The sequence below is a fragment of the Rhipicephalus sanguineus genome, chromosome 9 (assembly GCF_013339695.2).
Source record: "Rhipicephalus sanguineus isolate Rsan-2018 chromosome 9, BIME_Rsan_1.4, whole genome shotgun sequence".
Lineage (NCBI taxonomy): Eukaryota > Metazoa > Arthropoda > Arachnida > Ixodida > Ixodidae > Rhipicephalus > Rhipicephalus sanguineus.
Window position 1 is genome coordinate 29464164 of NC_051184.2, and position 19966 is coordinate 29484129.

General features: G+C 45.1%; 1 protein-coding gene across 1 annotated transcript in view; it reads left to right on the forward strand.

Moving 5' to 3' along the window:
* The first annotated feature begins 1339 nt into the window (after positions 1 to 1339).
* Positions 1340 to 19966, forward strand: part of LOC119405413 (uncharacterized) — a 38478-nt gene continuing 19851 nt past the window's right edge. Inside the window, exons 1-3 of the mRNA XM_037672252.2 lie at positions 1340 to 1747; positions 2730 to 3566; positions 17013 to 17396. Of these exons, the coding sequence (XP_037528180.2) occupies positions 1394 to 1747; positions 2730 to 3566; positions 17013 to 17396 (1575 nt within the window). The 5' untranslated portion in view covers positions 1340 to 1393. The remainder of the gene's footprint in view (positions 1748 to 2729; positions 3567 to 17012; positions 17397 to 19966) is intronic.

The window sequence follows — 19966 nt, forward strand, 5'->3', positions numbered from 1 at the left end:
CATGCAGTCCACTTTTCATATATGTACAGGCATAATAGACCCTCTACTTCTATTTTTTCGCCGAAAGCCTCATATTGTTTGGCGACCGTGTCATGACCCCTTTAACTGTGCATACAGCGTCTGGTCTGCCCTTTTTGATTTTTAATATTTATAGGTTGTAGCGAAGCCTTGACATGGTAATGGGTTGCCTCTCCAGCGCCTTCTAGTGGTCGTCCTCTTTGGCTTCTTGTGAAAGGATGCCGCTCGCTCTGAGAGTTCGTGCCTTGCCGTGACTGTCGCTATTACGCATTGTCGTTGAGTGCCGTCTATTAAGAACTCTTAACTGCTCTGTAGTGGCGCTCAATATGTCAAAGTTAGTGAGTTGAGCTATTTAGAAATCAGCAACACCGCTGAGAACGGGAGTAAACAGCTTTACATGCAAGACTTTTATAAAACTGTTACAGCACGCACCAATCGTAGTATAGCTTAGCGGTTAAAGCGTTGCGCTGTCAAGCTGAACGACGCGGGTTCGATTCCCGACCACGGTAGCCGCATTTGGCGGGGGAGGCACGCAAAAAGAAAACGTGCACAAAACAAACGAATAAACAAACAGGGCACTAAGAATCTGGTGCATGTTAAAGAGTTCCACGTGGACGCAGTAGTCCTCACTACGGCGTCCCTCGTAATCATGTCGTAGTTTTGGAATGCGAAACCCCAGAATTCTTTTTTTTTTTTTTTTTGATGCGAAAGCATCAGATGCCCCATCAAACGCGAAAACTGACCTCGGCGGTGTCAACACGAGTGATGCAAAGAATCATCATTTGATGACGTCACAATGTGACGTCGACCTGACGTCACAGATCGCCAAAATTTGTGACGCCATCGTGTCGCCAATATGACGTCACTATGACTTCACATAACGTGACGTCACATGATATCACCATTGCTCGCTTGGTTAAGCGTGGGCCGATCACGGAGGCAGTAGAAAACCATGTTACGCACAGAAAGCTCATGCTTATGAAGCGCAAAAAAAAGACACGGGGACGAAGCAGAGATACACACATGACAAGCGGGATACTTCGTCCCAATGTTTTTTCGCGCTTCATAAGCATGAACCTATTCCGACAAGGTCAGATATCTGCGATGCAGAAAGCTTTCGAAGGGGGTAGGATTAATTCATCGACTGAGAAGGAAAAGAAGGTGGCTTTCGCCTTCGAGACGACTGAGGCATCAGGAACCCTATGAGTTGTCTTTTTATTTCGAGATTAAGCCGGCTATAAACCAGCTTTTTCACGGAGCGCAGACATAAGGCCGACCCTCTCGTGTAGGCGGAGCAGCATTTTGACCAGGACCGGGGTCATACCGAGCCGAGCCAAAGCCACAAACCTTGCCGGAAGCCAGGCCACCGTGGGGCATGGCGGTGACGTCATCGTCAAGAGTCGTGGCGGTGCCCAAGCCGCAGCCGTCCGTCCTGTCTCAATGGCATGCCGTCGTGTTCTACTTGGTGCTGGTGTTCGGGGACCGTCTCCAGAACCCGTACGAGTACAAGCTCTACTATTACAACAAGCTCGAGCAGACGGCGATCGCGCAAATCTACGCCGTCGGGACTCTCGGAGGCTGTTTTGCCGATCTCTGGGGACGCTCGATCGCCAAGCGCGTGGGCTGGAAGCTGTCCGCGCCGCTTCTGCTGGCACTCCTGATGCAGTCTTGCCTGATGAAGAAGACCGACCACCTGGAAACGCTGATGATCTCGAAGGTTCTGGCTAAGGTGAGCTACCTTCTTATTTATTTATTTATTTATTTATTTATTTATTTATTTATTTATTTATTTATTTATTTATTTATTTATTTATTTATACCTTACAGGCCTCACAGACGCATTGTGTAAGGGGGTTCAGATACATAAGTAAGAACAATGTAGGGTTAAGATCAACAACATCGGCATGCACAGCAAAGTAGGTGTAAGTACAAAGTTAGTGATAGCTAACGTTAGATTACAAGACATATGATTCAGCAAGTGTGCCACATAAAAAGGGTAATGCACAGTGTATTCCACATATGGAATGCATTACGCAGTACGCAAATTGCACAGATGTCCGGTACTAGCTAGGATAAGACAGGGGGAGGTCTCTGGCTTGGAAGAAGGAAATCACTCGGAAGGAGCTTTGCGTAAGAAATATAGGAGCTAGGAAGCGCGGGCCCAACACATGATCACGTCGTCGTAAGCTCTAGTGTTATGCATCACAGGGCTCAACGCATGGTTTTCGGCAAACACGATCGGTTCGAAAGAAATGTGCGCCACCCGCACTCGCTCTGCCGAACAAATTGGATGATTGGACACGGTGCGACAAGCGCGTTGCACAGGCATGTAAGATAAGATATGCACAGAGCGGTTATCAAAATACCGTCCCCCCCGCCCCCTCCTGAAGTCGCATACTTCAGAAAGTCCGAATTACCAAATCTAATCTTCCGAATTTTTATCACAGCAAAGACACATTGTGCAGCTCCACCAATACACAGTAAGTTCGGTTAGCAATTCCCTGATCTGCAGGGCACATAAGAGTGCTCTGTGCATCAAAAGGTGGTCAAGTATCCCTGGGTGTTGCCATGCATTCTGCGTTGAGGGGTTCTTACTGCAAAAGGCTTCGATGTCCCCCTGTTTTATAATATATCCGCGTGCTCGGACAACAATAATGTAAAACGACCTTCTCCTCAACTTTTCATGTTCTTCTCGTCGTACCCTCACGAAGATGTGTGTGCTCACGCTGTTCCCGCTGGCCTTGGGCCAGTTCAGCGCCCGCACAAGGCCGTCAGACGTGGCCATCATGATCAGCATCGGCTTCATCGGCATCGTCGCGGGCGTCACTGGCAGCCTGCTCTGCGACGTCATCTACTTCGACTGCTTCATCATGTTCCGCATAGCTACCTACGTCCTGGGACTCCTGTTTCTCTTCCACTGGCTCGCTCCACCGTCGCAGCCTATCAAGGACCTCCTGGAACCGTACCGGTCCGACCGCATCGTCACCCTCGCCGTGCTCTCCTCCGAGGCAGCCCTCTGGTGCTGCAGCACCGTCGTCGAAGCCTTCTGGGCGCCCCTGGTCAACCCTTCCAACATGGACGTCGGCCTGCTGTACGCCCTGTACTGCTTCTTCCATGTCTTCGGTGGCTGCTTCTTCCGGGTGACCCGCATGATCCAGGCGACGCCGCGCTACACCCTGACCCTGTCGTGCCTCCTGGCGGCCGTCGGCATGTTCTTCGCGGCGGCCGCCATGCCCGTCTACCCGGACTCGGTGCTGGTCATCGTCATGGCCATGCTGGCCTTCCACTTCTCCCTCGGCCTGTGGGGCGCCGCGCTGCGCAAGCTCAGGAACTGCGCCATGCTGTCGCCCCGTTACGAGGCCTACGCCCGGTGCGCGGGACGCCTAGTCGGTGCCGCCATGTTGACCGTGAAGAAGGAGTTCGACACTCAGTACCTGTGCGGTGTCTTTACCCTCTGCTGCCTGTTCGTGCTGCTCTCGTTAATGCCCGTTCAGTCGCTGGCCCGCTGGAAGCAGAAATCACGAGTCATTCAGGTGCTCAGGTACATGGCTGGTCACTCGTCGGCGGCGTGACGAGTGAGTAGGCGATCCGGGAGGCGTTAGCTGCGGGTGAGGGTGGGTTCTGGAGACAACCATTGGACTTTCTGTAACTTTAGCTCCACGATAGTTCACTGGGTAAGGGGGTGGGAAAAAGAGGTGTTAGGTTGCATCACAGGACTGAGAATTTTGTGACCAAGTGAAGTGAGTCACGTGGACTCAAGCAACATATTACACAGGGCGTGACCTAAAAAGGTGGCGTTCGTGAAAAACATCGACTTCTTCGTGGAGTGTTTGTGAAGGAGGCCTTATAGCCGGACCTAGAACACCGAATTCCTTGTTTGACGACTGGTCTTGAGCTTGACCTCCGGCTTGGGCCAGGCGTGGTAACAGAGGGCGTGAGAAAAGCGCGTGGGGCGTGGCATCTAAGTGCCTCACGGGAAGGAGTGTGTGATGCATTAGCGAGGGACAGACTTGGGAGTGTGAATAGAGAGTGTTGAAGCGGGTGCACTTTCTTGAACACAGAAAAAAACTTATGTGCGGCTGTGTGCAGTGGTTGGTGTGAATGGTGCCTGTTCCCAGAAGTTGACAGTCCATTAAAGCTTGTTTTCTTTCAACTATCACTTGCTGACAAATAAACTATCAGGTATAATTAGCTCAAGATTCGCTGGTACACACGATGAGGGAACACTTTTGAAATGCATCAAACTTTTATTCCTTTTAAAAGCTTAGTCTCTGCAGCTTGAAAATTAAAAATAAAATTCGGCGCGGAGCTGCACGCGACATTAAAATGACAAGAATTGACGTTACCTTAGTCGAGCAATGCAATGGGGGGAATGTGTTTTTTATCGAAAGGACTCGATTATGATGCGATAACGAGGATGATAATGGCGATGACGATGGGTGATGAATGGACGGTCGCACATACCAACAAGCGTCTTCGTTTTATTTTTCCGATGTATCTTGACGTTTTTAAGTTCTCTTATACGCTGGGACAAGAGTGTTTCACACATAATTTTAGCACGACTTTATTTTAGTTGCGCGTAATTTCTTTTTTAAAAGCGAGTCTGCTTAACTATCTTTAACTTGTGCACCGTTATGCAAAACTCCACAGGTGGGTATGGGCCGCAGGAATCGGGCAAGCCCTACCATCGAGTACAGCGGGTGCGAGCGTTAAACGAAAACTCTGCTCGGCGAAGTGGAGCAGAGCACGCGAAAGACGTGAAAGAGAGAGAATAAAGCGACAGAAAGAAAGAGAAAGAGAAAAAGGGAGAAAAATAAAGGGAATAATGACATAAGTAGATAACAAGACAGAGAAGGACAGAGGGGGAGAAAAAGAGAGAGAGAGAAGACACGAAAAAGAGAGGAAAAACAGAGAGAAAGACGGGAAAACAATGAAATAAAAAAAGGGATATGGAGAAAGAAAGAGATAGAAAGAAAGAGAAAAAGAAATAGAAAAAAAAACCACACGAAGAAGAGATAGCAAGAAACAAAGAGCAAGACAAAAATGAGAAAGAAAGAGAGAAATAAAGAGAAACAAAGAAAGCAAGAGAAAGAAGCCGACAAAGAGAGAACGAGATAGAGAGAAGGTTAGAAAGAGAGAGAATACATATAAAAAGAAACAGACACGAAAAAGAGATAGAAAGAACAGACAGCAAGATGTAAAGAGAAAGAAGCAGAGCGAAAGGGAGAAAGAAAGGGAAGAAAGAAAAGCAAAGATAGAAAGAGCGAGAAAGAGAAAGAAATAGAGAAAGAAAGAAACATATACAAAGAGAGTTAGGAGAAAGAGAGAGAAAGAGAAAGAAAGATAAGAAATAAAGAAAACAAAATAACGAGAAACAAGGAGCGCCACTTTACAGCTGCGCTCTTCCTTCAGGCTTGGCCATAATTTTTTATCGCTCTACCAGGGTCCTATCAGGTGTCTCTTACCGTCCACTTAAATCCGCCAGCCCTCTTTACCCAAACTCTCTAAAACTCGAGCCTCATATCATCTGCGTTTATATCACTGTACGCGAACTGCGCCATTCAAGTTAAGCACACGACGTTTGCCGTATTTGCGCACGATATACACCAATCGTGTTCGCCTGGAAACTGCTCCTTATTCCGCTTACTCTAAAAATATTTAAGTCTGGGGGAGTTGGTTAAGGTTCATATTTAAAGAAGCGAAAAAGACGATAGCACAAGACAATGGAGACTACAGGACACGGCGCTGATGTCCTGTCGTTTTCTGTCTTTTGATGCCGTCTCTTGCGCTGCTTTAAATATTTTCGTTTTTTTATTTGTTTATTGGTCGCTGGATTAACATGCGAACTTCCCTCACGAAGCGCGGTGCTGGCTGATCCCACAAGTCTCGTAGTTTTTAGCTTTCTTTGCTCATCTTTTGGTGCTTGGGACCCGCGGTTCACGTTCGTAAACCGCTGGATGTGGTAGAAATTTAGCCCTCGCCCCCCGAAGTTTGTGCATTTCAATTATTATTATTATTATTATTATTATTATTATTATTATTATTATTATTATTATTATTATTATTATTATTATATTATTATTATTATTATTATTATTCGCTGCTTGTTGATAAACTTGCACACTTTGATGTTGATTCTTCAATTGTGAATCTCCTCCATAGCTATCTTCTTGATAGATCATGTTATGTTGCCGTTAATGGCCAAACGTCCTCTCTGTACAAAGCTACTAGTGGGGTTCCTCAAGGGTCGGTAATGGGCCCACTCCTCTTTTTAATTTATGCTAATGACGTTTCTTCTGTCATTCGGAATTCTTCTTTCCTTTTGTATGCCGATGACATAAAGATATTTAAGGAAATTCATTCAGTTATCGATTGTCGCTTGCTGCAATCTGATTTGTGTTCTTTTTCTGAATGGTGCAGGAGCGATAACCTCTCCCTAAATATTTCAAAAACCAAGGTAATGAGTTTCACTCAAAAAACATCTAGTGTGCCATTTTTATATTCTGTCAATTCTGTGTCGTTGTGTAAGGTGTGTCAGATCAATGATCTAGGTGTTCTTTTTGATAGCACCTTACACTTTTCTGCTCACGCTAAGCGTGTTGCTTCGCGGGGTCTTCGCACCCTAGGCTGTGTTTGCAGAATGTCTAGAGAATTCCGTTCTCCTATGCCCTTCCGAAAATTGTACACCGCACTATGCATTCCTCAAGTTGTGTATGCATCTGTGATCTGGAATGGTATTTCTAATTCCAGCAGCAACGCCATTGAGCGAGTCCAGAAAAAGTTCCTAAGCATTTACAACCATCGTCTTGCTAGAACTGACTCTGGATCTCGTTCTAACGCTGCTGGATTATTATCATTGCCATCACTTTGCTGCCGACGAAATCGCGCTGATCTGTTATTTCTTTACAAGGTTGTGCACGGTATCATCTGCTCAACTGCTCAACTGTCTTAATTTCAGAATTCCACGTAAGCTGACCAGAGAGAATAGACCTTTTCATGTAACCGCCTGCCTCTGTGAACATTCGACCATTGGCAGGATACAACGTCTTTACAATGCTTACTTTCTGGAGCTCGATGTTTTTCCCCAGTCTTTGTTCTGCTCCGAGCTTTGCACTGTACTTACATAGCCTCGTACACTGTTGACATTTTTTTTTTCTTCTGTCTGCGCATATTTGTATATGTGCAATTTTATAACGTTTTATTTTATCCCTGATATTTTATTATGAATGTTGGCCTTTGTTTTTTTTTTTTCCGTGCGCCAGTTCAAAGACCTTATGGTTGTTCCTGGGCACGTAAATAAACGTTTGATTGATTTATTGATTATTATTATTATTATTATTATTATTATTATTATTATTATTATTATTATTATTATTATTATTATTATTATTATTATTATTATTATTATTATTACGCACACAGGAAATCTAAATGTTCTCCATCCAGCGAGTGGAAGGAAGAGTTCAGCTTTTTTCGAACTCTCTCTAAACGCCTATATAAACGGGATCATAGTTCGTACATTGAATTCTTAGAAAAAAGCACCTCTGACAGGCCGGCTGAGTTTTGGAAGTATGTACGTAAACGGTCTAGCAAAAGCGGAGAGTCCTTCAGACTACTAGACTCAAATGGGGTAGAAGTGCATGCCGTCGCTGACTGTTTTGCCACACATTTCTCATCCGTTTATAAGGCCTCAGACTCCAGCACTGATATCAGACAACAGCCCAAGGCAGTTAGCTCATCCAGTGCTTTGTCGCTGGATGAAAATCTTATCAGCGAATGCATTAAGCGCTTAAAACCATCCTTATCATGTGGCCCAGATGGCATCCCCTCCGCCATACTAAAAGCATATGGTACTATATTTGTCCCAGTATTGACTACGATATTTAATAACTGCCTGGACACTTCCACATTTCCTAGCATGTGGAAAACTGCTCGTGTTTTCCCAGTATTTAAGTCGGGCTCTAAGACAGATGTTTCTAATTATCGCCCAATTTCTCTGCTATGTGCCACGTCAAAGATCTTCGAACTGGCTCTTCACAAAATATTGTCTTTTAGTGTGAAAAACTCATTGATTCCAAATCAACATGGTTTTCTTGCTGGCCGCTCAACTACCACAAATCTTGCTAGTTTCATGACGCAGATCTCCACACCTATTTCTCAGAGAGGATAGGTTGACGTAATCTACTGTGACCTGAGCAAGGCTTTTGACGTAGTCAGCCACACACTGATTATGGTTAAACTTGCGAACTTTGACGTTGACTTGTCGATTGTGAATCTCTTGCACAGCTATCTGCTCAATAGATCTTATTATGTTGCCGTAAATGGCCAAACCTCTTCTTTGTATAAAGTGACTAGTGGGGTCCCTCAAGGGTCGGTATTAGGCCCACACCTATTTTTAATTTACGTTAATGATGTTTCTTTTGCCATTCGTAATTCTTCTTTCCTCTTGTATGCCGATGACATCAAGATATTTAAGGAAATTCATTCAGTTAACGACTGTCGCTTGCTGCAGTCAGATTTGTGTTCTTTTTCCGAATGGTGCAACGACAATAAGCTTTCTCTAAATACCTCAAAGACAAAATTCATGTCTATCACTCGCAAAACATCTAGCGTGTCATTTCAATACTTTGTCAATTCTGTGCCGTTATGCAAGGTTTATGAAATCAGTGATCTTGGTGTTGTTATTGACAGCGCGTTAAACTTTTCTTCTCACGTTAAGCGTGCTGCTAGGCGGGGCCTTCGTTCTCTCGGATGTGTTTGTAGAATATCTCGAGAATTCAGGTCTCCCATGGCCCTACATAAATTGTACACGGCAATATGTCTTCCGCAACTTGAGTATGCGTCCGTGATATGGAATGGCATTGCTCAATCCAGCGGTAACACCATTGAACGAGTCCAGAAAAAATTCCTCAGCATATATAACCATCGCTTTGCTAAAAATGACTCTGGATCTCGTTCAAGTACTGCTGAATCATTATCACTGCCATCACTTCACTGCCGACGAAATCGTTCTGATCTCTTATTTCTCTACAAGCTAGTCCACGGTATCATATCCTGCCCTGTACTTCTCAATTGTGTTAATTTTCGAATTCCGCGTAAGTTAACCAGAGAGAACAGACCGTTTCATGTACCCGCCTGCTTCTTCCAACACTCTACCGTTCACAGAATACAAAGTCTTTATAATATTAATTTTCTTGATCTTGACGTTTTTCACAGTCCACAATCATTGTTTTTATCCGAGCTTTGCACTGTTTTGACATAGTATGGCACAATGTACAAAGTCTTCCCTTCTCCGTCTTTCCGCATAGTTGTATATATGCAATCTAATTTTTTATTCCCCTTCAATATTTCTCATATTGTCTTATTTTACTCCTCCCCTTTTGTGTTCATTTCTCTTTGTCTACGTGTTTTTGCTCTTTTTATTTCTGAAGACTGTCTGTATTGTATTGTTTATTTTTATTGATTTTTTTTGCGTGCGCCTGCACAAAGACCTCACGGTTGTTCCTGGGCACGTTAAATAAATGATTGATTGATTATTATTATTATTATTATTATTATTATTATTATTATTGGATGTTTATTATTATTATTATCTTGATTGGATGTTTCTATGTATCGCCTAGCGTTTCACCAATTGCTTTTAATCAGATCGTCTCTTCTATTGAAAATGTGGTAATTTCACATAAGAAGCACAAAATTCTTGTACTTGGCGATTTTAACACACCTGGAATTGACTGGACCACACTTAATTTTTCTCATTATCATCATTTCTTAAAGAACAAGTGCAGCGTATTGTTAGATTTTCTCGCTTTTAATTCCCTGCAGCAGCACAATAGTATTGCCAATTCCTGTGGTAACGTCTTAGATCTGTGTATTTCTAATAATCAACCTATCGAAGTATCACTCTCTCACATCTCTCTTGTTCGTCCTGACAAATTTCACCCACCACTCAAACTAACACTCTGTATTTCACCAGAAAAACCAAGCTTTCCCAGAACAATCGACAAAACGCCCAGATTTGCCTTCAAGCGAGGTGACTACGTTGGCTTGTACCATGACTTGTCCACCACAGATTGGTCACTGGTAACTGACAAACCCAATGTTGATGATCAAGTCGATCAGTTTACGGAGCTTATCTTGACCAGCATGCGCAAGTTCATTCCCCAGTATACACCTCATCATTGTAAATATCCCTCCTGGTTCTCATCAGAACTTATAAGTGCACTGAAACATAAAGATCGTGCACACAGGAAGTATAAACGTTCTGCATCAACTCATTTGAAGGAAGAATTCTGTCGTTTTCGTACTCTTTGTAAACGCCTTTATAAACGGGATCACAGTCTATATATTTCATTTTTAGAAAAAAGCGCGTCTGACAGGCCGGCTGAGTTTTGGAAGTATGTGCGCAAACGGTCGAGTAAAAGTGGCGAGTCCTTCAGGATACTGGACCCAAATGGAGTAGAAGTTCAAGCCGTTGCTGACTGTTTTGCCATGCATTTTTCATCTGTCTATAAGTATCCAGCCTCTGTAGCTAGTAACGGTCGACAGATTAAGGCAGTTGGCACAGCTGATGCTGTGTCGCTAGATGAAGATTCCATTTCAGAATGCATTAAGCGCTTGAAACCATCCTTTTCAACTGGCCCAGATGGCATCCCCTCTGCCATACTAAAAGCCTATGGCAGTATACTTGTCCCAGTATTGACTACCATATTTAATAAGTGTCTGCATGCTTCAATGTTTCCTAGTATGTGGAAAACTGCTCGTGTTTTCCCAGTGTTTAAGTCTGGCTGTAAAAGTGACGTCTCGAACTACCGCCCTATTTCCCTTCTTTGTGCCGCATCCAAAATCTTTGAGCTTGCTCTTCACAAAATATTGTCTTTTGATGTAAAAAATTCATTGATTGTGAATCAGCATGGGTTTCTCGCTGGCCGCTCAACTGTCACTAATCTTGCCAGTTTCATGATACAAGTCTCCACGCCTATTTCGCAGAGAGGACAGGTTGACGCTATTTACTGTGACCTTAGCAAAGCTTTTGATGTTGTCAGCCATTCGCTGCTTGTGGATAAACTTGCACACTTTGATGTTGATTCTTCAATTGTGAATCTCCTCCATAGCTATCTTCTTGATAGATTATGTTACATTTGCCGTTAATGGCTAAACGTCCTCTTTGTATAAAGCTACCAGTGGTGTTCCTCAAGGGTCGGTACTGGGCCCACTCCTCTTTTTAATTTATGTTAATGATGTTTCTTCTGTCATTCGGAATTCTTCTTTCCTTTTGTATGCCGATGACATAAAGATATTTAAGGAAATTCATTCAGTTATCGATTGTCGCTTGCTGCAATCTGATTTGTGTTCTTTTTCTGAATGGTGCAGGAGCAATAACCTCTCCCTAAATATTTCAAAAACCAAGGTAATGAGTTTCACTCGAAAAACATCTAGTGTGCCATTTTTATATTCTGTCAATTCTGTGTCGTTGTGTAAGGTATGTGAGATCAATGATCTAGGTGTTCTTTTTGATAGCACCTTACACTTTTCTGCTCACGCTAAGCGTGTTGCTTTGCGGGGTCTTCGCACCCTAGGCTGTGTTTGCAGAATGTCTAGAGAATTCCGTTCTCCTGTGCCCTTCCGAAAATTGTACACCGCGCTATGTCTTCCTCAACTAGAGTATGCATCTGTGATCTGGAATGGCATTCCTAATTCCAGCAGCAACGCCATTGAGCGAGTCCAGAAAAAGTTCCTAAGCATTTACAACCATCGTTTTGCTACAAATGACTCTGGATCTTGTTCTAACGCTGCTGGATTATTATCATTGCCATCACTTTGCTGCCGACGAAATCGCGCTGATCTGTTATTTCTTTACAAGCTTGTGCATGGTATCATATCCTGCCCTGTACTGCTCAACTGTCTTAATTTCCGAATTCCACGTAAGCTGACCAGAGAGAATAGACCTTTTCATGTAACCGCCTGCCTCTGTGAACATTCGACCATTGGCAGGATACAACGTCTTTACAATGCTTACTTTTTGGAGCTCGATGTTTTTCACAGCTCCCAGTCGTTGTTCTGCTCCGAGCTTTGCACTGTACTTACGTAGCCTGTACACTGTTGATATTTTCTTTTCTGCCTGCGCATAGTTGTATATGTGCAATTTTATAACGTTTTTATCCCTGATATTTTATTATGAATGTTTCCTTTGTTTTTTTTGTTTTTTTTTTTTTCGTGCGCCAGTACCAAGACCTTACGGTTGTTCCTGGGCACATTAAATAAACGTTTGATTAAACGTTTGATTATTATTATTATTATTATTATTATTATTATTATTATTATTATATTATTATTATTATTATTATTATTATTATTATTATTATTATTATTATTATTATTATTGGCATTGAAGCGGGGTAGGAGCCATTCGCCACCTGTCCTATTTTTTGCAATTAGTGTTGTTTCATTTTTCTGTAGTCCTGCATCCGACTATCTCTTTACTATTTTTTCTTTCTTTCTTCATACAAGCTTCTATTACTGTATTACAATTTGGGTGCTCTTGCAGTGACAATGGCTCTACCTATTTCGTCCCTGACATTTTTCCCGCCAGTATTACATTGTTCTAAACCTCTCTCGCTGATTCACAAAGCGGAGGCGCCATCACTCGCGGAATAAGCAAAGCGTTTACATCTGGAGCATGAGCTCCGAGATACTCAGCACGCCTCAGCGATGACATTGATCTTTAAGGTTTCGTGCAGAGATCCACAGACGGCAGATGGTGCCATAATACATACAGTGTGAGAGTCACCGGAAAAAAAAAACTTTTCCAGTGACTCCAGGCAGTGCTAGTGTGCCCTCCAGTGTGTAAACCTCCTCGCTTGGGGGCCTCGGCAGGGTCTTGCTGTTTTGATCCCCGAGCTGTCTGCCCGAGGAGGAATATATATAGTGTGCGATTTGTACGTTCGATTCCTGGTTGAACTAAGCAGCAAAACAAGCAAGAAATTACTCAAGAAACAAACAACACGAAATAAATAAAATTAGGAAAATAACGACTGGTAAACGAAATAAACGAGGAAAGAACAAATAACAAATAAAAGATATGACGCTTCGGCCAAGCACTCAAAGACAGTAAAACAATGCAACATCGTGTTCATTCAACCTCAGTTGAATTATTAAGTTGTCTGCTGGACTTATTTTAATGCACGACCGCTTTCCTTCATGCATACTTTCTATTTGTCTCACTATTTCTGGCTCACATCCTCGAGTGGGATTGGCAACTCAGTGGTTTCTTCGCCGCGAAAAGTTTCTGAAACTTCTTAATGGCGCCCCGCCCAACTTGCTCCTGAGCCCCCCTTTTAACGGCAGAGCTGTTTGAGCCGGCCGTAAGAAACTTTGGTGTCCGCAGAAAACCCCAGGTGGGTATGCGCCACAGGAATTGGGCGAGCCCCACTATACCGAGTACAGCAGGTGCGAGCGTTAAACGCAAACTCTGCTCGGCGAAGTGGATCACGTGAAAGAGAGAGAGAGAGAGAAAGGAAGAGATAGAAGGAAAGAGAAAGAAATAAACAGACACAAAAAAAGAGAAATACAGAGCAACACAGAAAGAGAAAGAAAGAGAGAAATAAAGAGGAACAAGGAAAGAGAGAGAAAGAAAGAAATAGAAAGCAACAGGTACACAAAACATATATGAGAAACAGAGAGAAGGAGAAAGCAAGAGAAGAACAAAAAATAAAAAAAAGTGAGGAGAAACAGGGAAGGCCAGCCTGCTCCGCCCTTCATTCAGGCTTGACACCAACTACTGCGAAGCTGCAATTATTTTTTTCTACACCTTCCTTTGAAATAAAGTGTTGTCGTTCTTCTTCTTCTGGAACCTCCTCGTTGTTAACTACTCCCGATAGATGGCGGAATCACCATCGTCATTACCGTCGACAGAATCAGAAGAAGAAGCAGAAGAAGAGTATTCCTGCGAAGGCGACGTCGTACTGCTCGCAAAAGCATATTTCCCATGCCACATGATCATTCGGGAGAAGGCGATCAGGTGGGCAGCGTTACTTCAGTAACTCGCATAGTTGTGTCTCTAGATGGGGGTGCACCCGGGTGTGATTTAGCCAATTTCCACACAATCGCGGCCCAAGTGATGGTGTGTGGTTCTCAGTAAAAGTGGAGCGACGCATCTCCGATGCCGCGAGTAGGTTTATGAGAAAGAAAGTGCATCCCGAACCGAGGGAATCGAACCCGGTGCCACCGTTTTTGAGGGACAAGTCGTTCTACCGAACCGACCAGGGGTGACCGAATTTTAGGATGACGAATGGTTTAGTGGCATTTATTTCCACTTTAAATGGAGACTACAATAAAAGCGATTTCACTTCTATTAGTAAATTACTCAACCTATCACACAATCAGATAATCTGCAGTCAGTCGAGCAATCACCTATACTTTTATTCTTACAGTTAGTTATTCAATCATTTATTCGGAAATCAACCAATCAATCACAAATCAGTCACACTATCATTCACCCATTCAATGAATCAATCAGTCATTTAATCAGTTACAAGTTCTACCAGTAAGCAAGTCAATATAAAAACACTGGTTCAGTCAGCCCGTAGACAAATCAACCAACTTACTTGTACAATCAGTCAGACAATCAGGAAATCACTTATTTCACCAATTATATAGTTATGAAGCCAATATCGATCACTGGGTGAGTCAGTCGGATTCGTTCAAATAAACCAATAACTCGTCCAGTCAGCCAGTCAATGACTTAGTCTGTCATCCACACAGTCACTCTGTCAACAAATCAGCCGTTTAGTCGATACGTGAGTAAAAAAAAAAGGCGCCAAAAAGACACGGAATGAGGTCACAGGGCGACGCGCTATTTGTATTCTACAGACCCTTTTCATAATCCGCAAGTGCGCTTCCCTGCGCTGCACATTCGCCCACTGTTTCAAGTGGAGACGAGGGCCTAGTTGCACGTGCTGGGACTTGACTATCAGTAGCGTAGGCAGCAATTCTTTTGGGGGGTAGGGTGGGGGGTTCAACAATACTTTATGAATGTTCGTGCGTGTGTTCGTATGTGTGCGTGTATATATAGACTATTTTGGGATGGGTTTCGGTGCCGCCATACTGGGCTGTTAACCTTGCCTATCCTTTATCTTGAACAACTAAACGAACAGCGCTACGGTGGGCGTATGCACATGAAAACGGTTGGGTTGGTGCATTCGGCATTTCCTGATCTTATCAATTCACGTCACGAGATACAAAATAAGAAAACATTCGTTTAACAGCCCAAGGTGGCGGCACCCATGTGTCTTACGTAAAATAGTCTATACAGATGCAAAATCGAAAGTTTTAGGGTGACGGGTATCGAGCCTCCCCCCTCCCTTCCACTACCCCCAACCCTCGGCTACGCCAGTGTTGTCTATTATGCGTGTTCATATCAAGAGAGCTGAGTCCGCATTTTCTGCATCATAGCACAAGCAAACTGCACTGGAACGCGCTGTTTGCGGAAGTGACTAGCCGCCATTAGTTGGGCTAACTGCATCGCAGGAAAGCTAGCTTTACAGTTGTGAAAAGGGTATATTGTTGTCTGTTATGTGTCGTTGTGATTTCTATTCTTTATCGTTGTCCTTTTCGTGCCTTTTTGTGCCAAGAGTCAAAACCAACTCGCCCAGCTTTTCATCTCGTTCAATCGATAATTTAATCACTCACACAAGGGTTTCTAGGTGGGCTAGTTGATTCATGAACGTGAACCAACTAGCCCACCGAGCCCAACTTGCTCACACAGCGCTGTGTCCTGCATGTTCTTCGTCCCGTTGTCTAGGCTATTCTGCCACAATGTTTAATCAGTCGATTTTGTTAGGGCAATTAAGCAGCGTTAAGATGGTGAGCACAGTTAGTTGGTTGGTGTTGGTGATGAAATTTTCGTGCAGCGTTCGCGAATATGACGAAGTACGGGAGAAGCAGCGAGAACAGGCGCTGACTCTCAACTGAAGTTTATTTTGAAAGGCAAGAAGAAACGAAAAAAGAGGGAAGACCAGGTCATAATTACTAAAACAAAGCCGCAAAAAAGACAGCAACAATGACAAAGAAACTTTAATAAGGTGTCATGCCATCATCTTTTTGTTAGTGAAGCATGTGCTAATCTTTCGGCTCCACGTGTTAGTGATTATGGCCCGACTTTCTTTTCTTCTTGTTCGGTTTCAAAAAGTCGCAGCGTCCCTTACGCATTTGCCTAAGATGACTCGAAGGCGAAAGTCGTCTTCTTTTTCTTCTGAATCGATTGTATTGACCCCCTCTCCCACCCACCCCGAAAGCTTTCTGAACTCAACGTGGTTTTGCACTCCCTCCGGGATCGGAGGCATGGGAAACTTCTTGAACCTCTCGTGGTTTGGCATGTGCCTCCGGGACCGGTCCAGTTTTGAGCAATCGATGATGACGGCATCACGCGACATTGCGTGATGTGACGTCATAGTGACGTCATGCTGTCGTCACGACGCGTTCACAAATTTTGGTGTTCTGTGGCGTCGCGATGACTCATGATGTGAAAAGGCGCAACCGGCACAGGGCATAGAAGGACGCAGGACGATGCGCTACTAGCAATTGATCAACGTTATGACAACATATACTACTTGATGGTAGCGCAGGCTAAGGACAAATACAAAGGAAAGGCACATTCGACACAACACAGAGTCGACAGTGTCATTCTTTTGTCCTTGACCTTAGCCTATGTTACCATCAAGCAGTATGCAATGTGAACAAGCCCACTGTGCCAGCCTCATCGACAACATACTAGAAGCGTGATGACATCATAGGGTGGCTTCGTCGCATGATACTGATTTTTTGCATCACTCGTGCTGACGCCGACGGTTACTTTTCGCGTTTGATGGGGCATCCAAGGCTTTTGCCTTAAATTAAGCTTCACTTGAAAATCAGCGTCTGTTCTCGTCGTTCCTTCTATAATTTGCCCCAGTCGTGAGCGCTGTACGAAATCTTCATCGTGAACATTTAACCAGACAGAGATTGACACGCAGGAACAGCCACCCCGCGAAGAGCAGCAGCATCAGCAGCAGCAGCACGAAGACGTGGTCGTGCACAACGGTTACTCCCTCGTGTCCGTGGCGGCTACCTGGTGCGCCGGCGCGATCCTCGGAACCCTGGCCGGCGTGCTGGGCTTCCTCTTCGTCGCAACCGTGGCTACAGGATCCCTGTTCCCGTCCAAGCAGCGCCAGGGGCCGCCACCGCCCGAGAGGGACGACGGCAGCGTGTGCTACTCGCCCGACTGCCTCGCCACGGCCGCGTACCTGCACGAGAAGCTCAACCCGCTGGTCGAGCCGTGCCGCAACTTCCCGGACTACGTGTGCGGACGCTTCCGCGGTCCCAGCAGCGTCATGGAGCAGGTACGCGCGCACTGTACGCATCTCACGCGATGTTAAATAATAATAAAAAAAGAAATTGGGGCGGCTACGCACTAGTCGTACGAAGAATGTAGAAACAGCCGAGCTCGTGGCCTTGCTCTCCTCCTTTTCCTCATCCTTACCTTCACTTCCCTTTCCCACCCCCTTGCTATACTGTGGTATACATGGCTGCCCTATGCTTTCTTTCTCTCCCTTTCTCTCTCTTTCTATCTCTCTTCCCTTCTCTTTCTCTCTGTTTCTCTTTCTGTCTTTCATTCTATCTTTCTCTTTCTGTATTGCTTTTTCTGTGCTCGTTTCTCGCCCATCCGTGTTATTGCATCCCACGCCGGACAAGTCGCTGCGCCTATTTGAGGACGAAGAGGAGGAGGGGTTGAGGATAGGAAAAGGTTGCAGAAGTAGCGTCTTTTCCTACACTCAATTTCTCCTATCCACAACCGACGCACCTTCGAGGGCCGCGTTGCTTTGCGCTCGCGGACGCCGTTTCTTTTCTTTTTTTTTACGTATGACTCAGAAATCTGACCTATAACAGCTTCGCTTAAAATTCTGCAGCATGTTACATTCTCTGTAACACTTTAAGGCGAAAGCCTGCTTCAGGCATGACATTGCATTAAGTTACACCGTCGGGGACAACACAACTTGAAAGACATAGCGAGTCGTACTGTGAGAGACACGCATTGTCTACCTTGACTTTCTCATTGAACCTCCCCCCCCCCCTTCCCCCAACCCTCTAAAGCTTTCTGCGCCTCACTTGTTGCATTTCTCCCGGGATCGGCCCACCTTCGGCCAAGCGACGATGTCACATAACGACGCTAACGTATGACGTCATGAGAACGTCACAAATTTTGAAAATTAGTGACGTCACATGACGTCATCAGCGACGTAGGGCACGTGGGTTTCTGTACCAATTCATTCGCCCGCCGTGTTTTGTACAAGGCGCCGCGCAACGAGACACTTGGGGCTTTCGCCTTCATTAAATAGGAATATTACGACAGTAGCCGCCTAGCGACGATTTTCGCGGTCAATGCACATATTGAATTGTCATTCGTAAAGCACTTCGGTGCACCCTATTTTGACTGAAGGACGACTCGACGACACTCGGTCAAGGTTGTGCAAAACGCGCATGCTTGCGTGAGACAAATTCTGTTTGTTATGTCTTATCTCAGTGGCCGATAAAACACTGGGCTTTTGTTAACGGGGATTAACTGAGTTTAATAAGCGTTGGGTTACAAGAATAGGGGTGGCTACATGGAGGTAGGAATGTCGAGTGGAAAGTTCAGAGGCGGGGGAGCAGCCCGCGATCCGGAGGGCCAGACGCAACTTGATACCGCTCGGAGTTCATAGAGGAGGAGGAGGAGGAAATAAGCAGAGAGGGAGGAAGCGGAGAATCCCGAATGAGCGAGCGGCTTGCGTAAGACACTGCACGCGATGGTTGCACCATCTCTGGATTCTTCTTGTAACAATTCTTAAGCCTTAACCATCTGAACGCGTTACAACGCGTGGCGTGCCCTCTCCCTATGGACACCCTCTCCCTATGGAAATAGAAGGCGCGCAACTTCATGTAGCCGCGCGCCCTCTCCCTCCATAGGGAGAGGGCGCTGCGCTGAGTCTACGCACCACGCGCTGACGCGTTGTAACGCGTGCGTGTGGTTAGGGCTTTAAAGGCGTTCTATTTCGTCAGCCCAGGCACACGCCTGTGGCGTAGTGAAAGCATCAAAGGGCCGGAGCTCAATTCTATTATTAATAATAATGATAAATTCTGGGGTTTTACGTGCCAGAACCACGCCACGACATGAATATCAGGCGCACGCCGTAGTGGAGGGATCCGGAAATTTCGACCACCTGCGGTTCTTTCTAAATCTAAGTACACGGGCCTCAAGCATTTCGCCTCGATCATAAAATGCGATTTTCGCGGCCGGTATCGAACCCGCGACCTACGGGTTTACAGCCGAGCACCGCGACCATTTTACTACCGCGGCGGCAGCTCAAACCTTATAGGGACGCTTTCAATAACATTCAGTGTGCGTGTGCGTGTGCGCATCCTCACTTTATAACTTTTAACTTAAGTTTACGAGTTTACTTATACATGGCTCAATCTTCATGTATGGTCATTTATTCGCACATGCTGAGTTCCGGAAGTATGTATATAGTACATTTCCAAGCACAGGCGTGCGCAGGGTTCCTCTTCAGGGAGGGCCAAGGTTCGTCGCAGCGCCCCTCCTCCCAATTATGTCAATGTATGGAGCTGTTCTTTCAGAAGCCACGGATGTGGCTATTTCGCGCAAATAAATCACAAGGGGAGGTTAAGGTTAACCATCCCCTTGTGATTTCTTTGCGCGAAATAGTCACATCCGTGGCTTCTGAAAGAGCATGAACAGACTAGCCCAACAACGTGTGCTTATGGAGCTGACATTGCGCCCCCCCCCCCCAGTCGCAGTGTCCCCCCCCCCCATCTTTAATATGTCAATGTGTGGGGCTGACTTTGCGCCCCCCCCCCCCTCTTAGGTGAACAGGGGGGGCGCCCCCATTGCCCCCCCCCCCCTGTGCGCACCCCT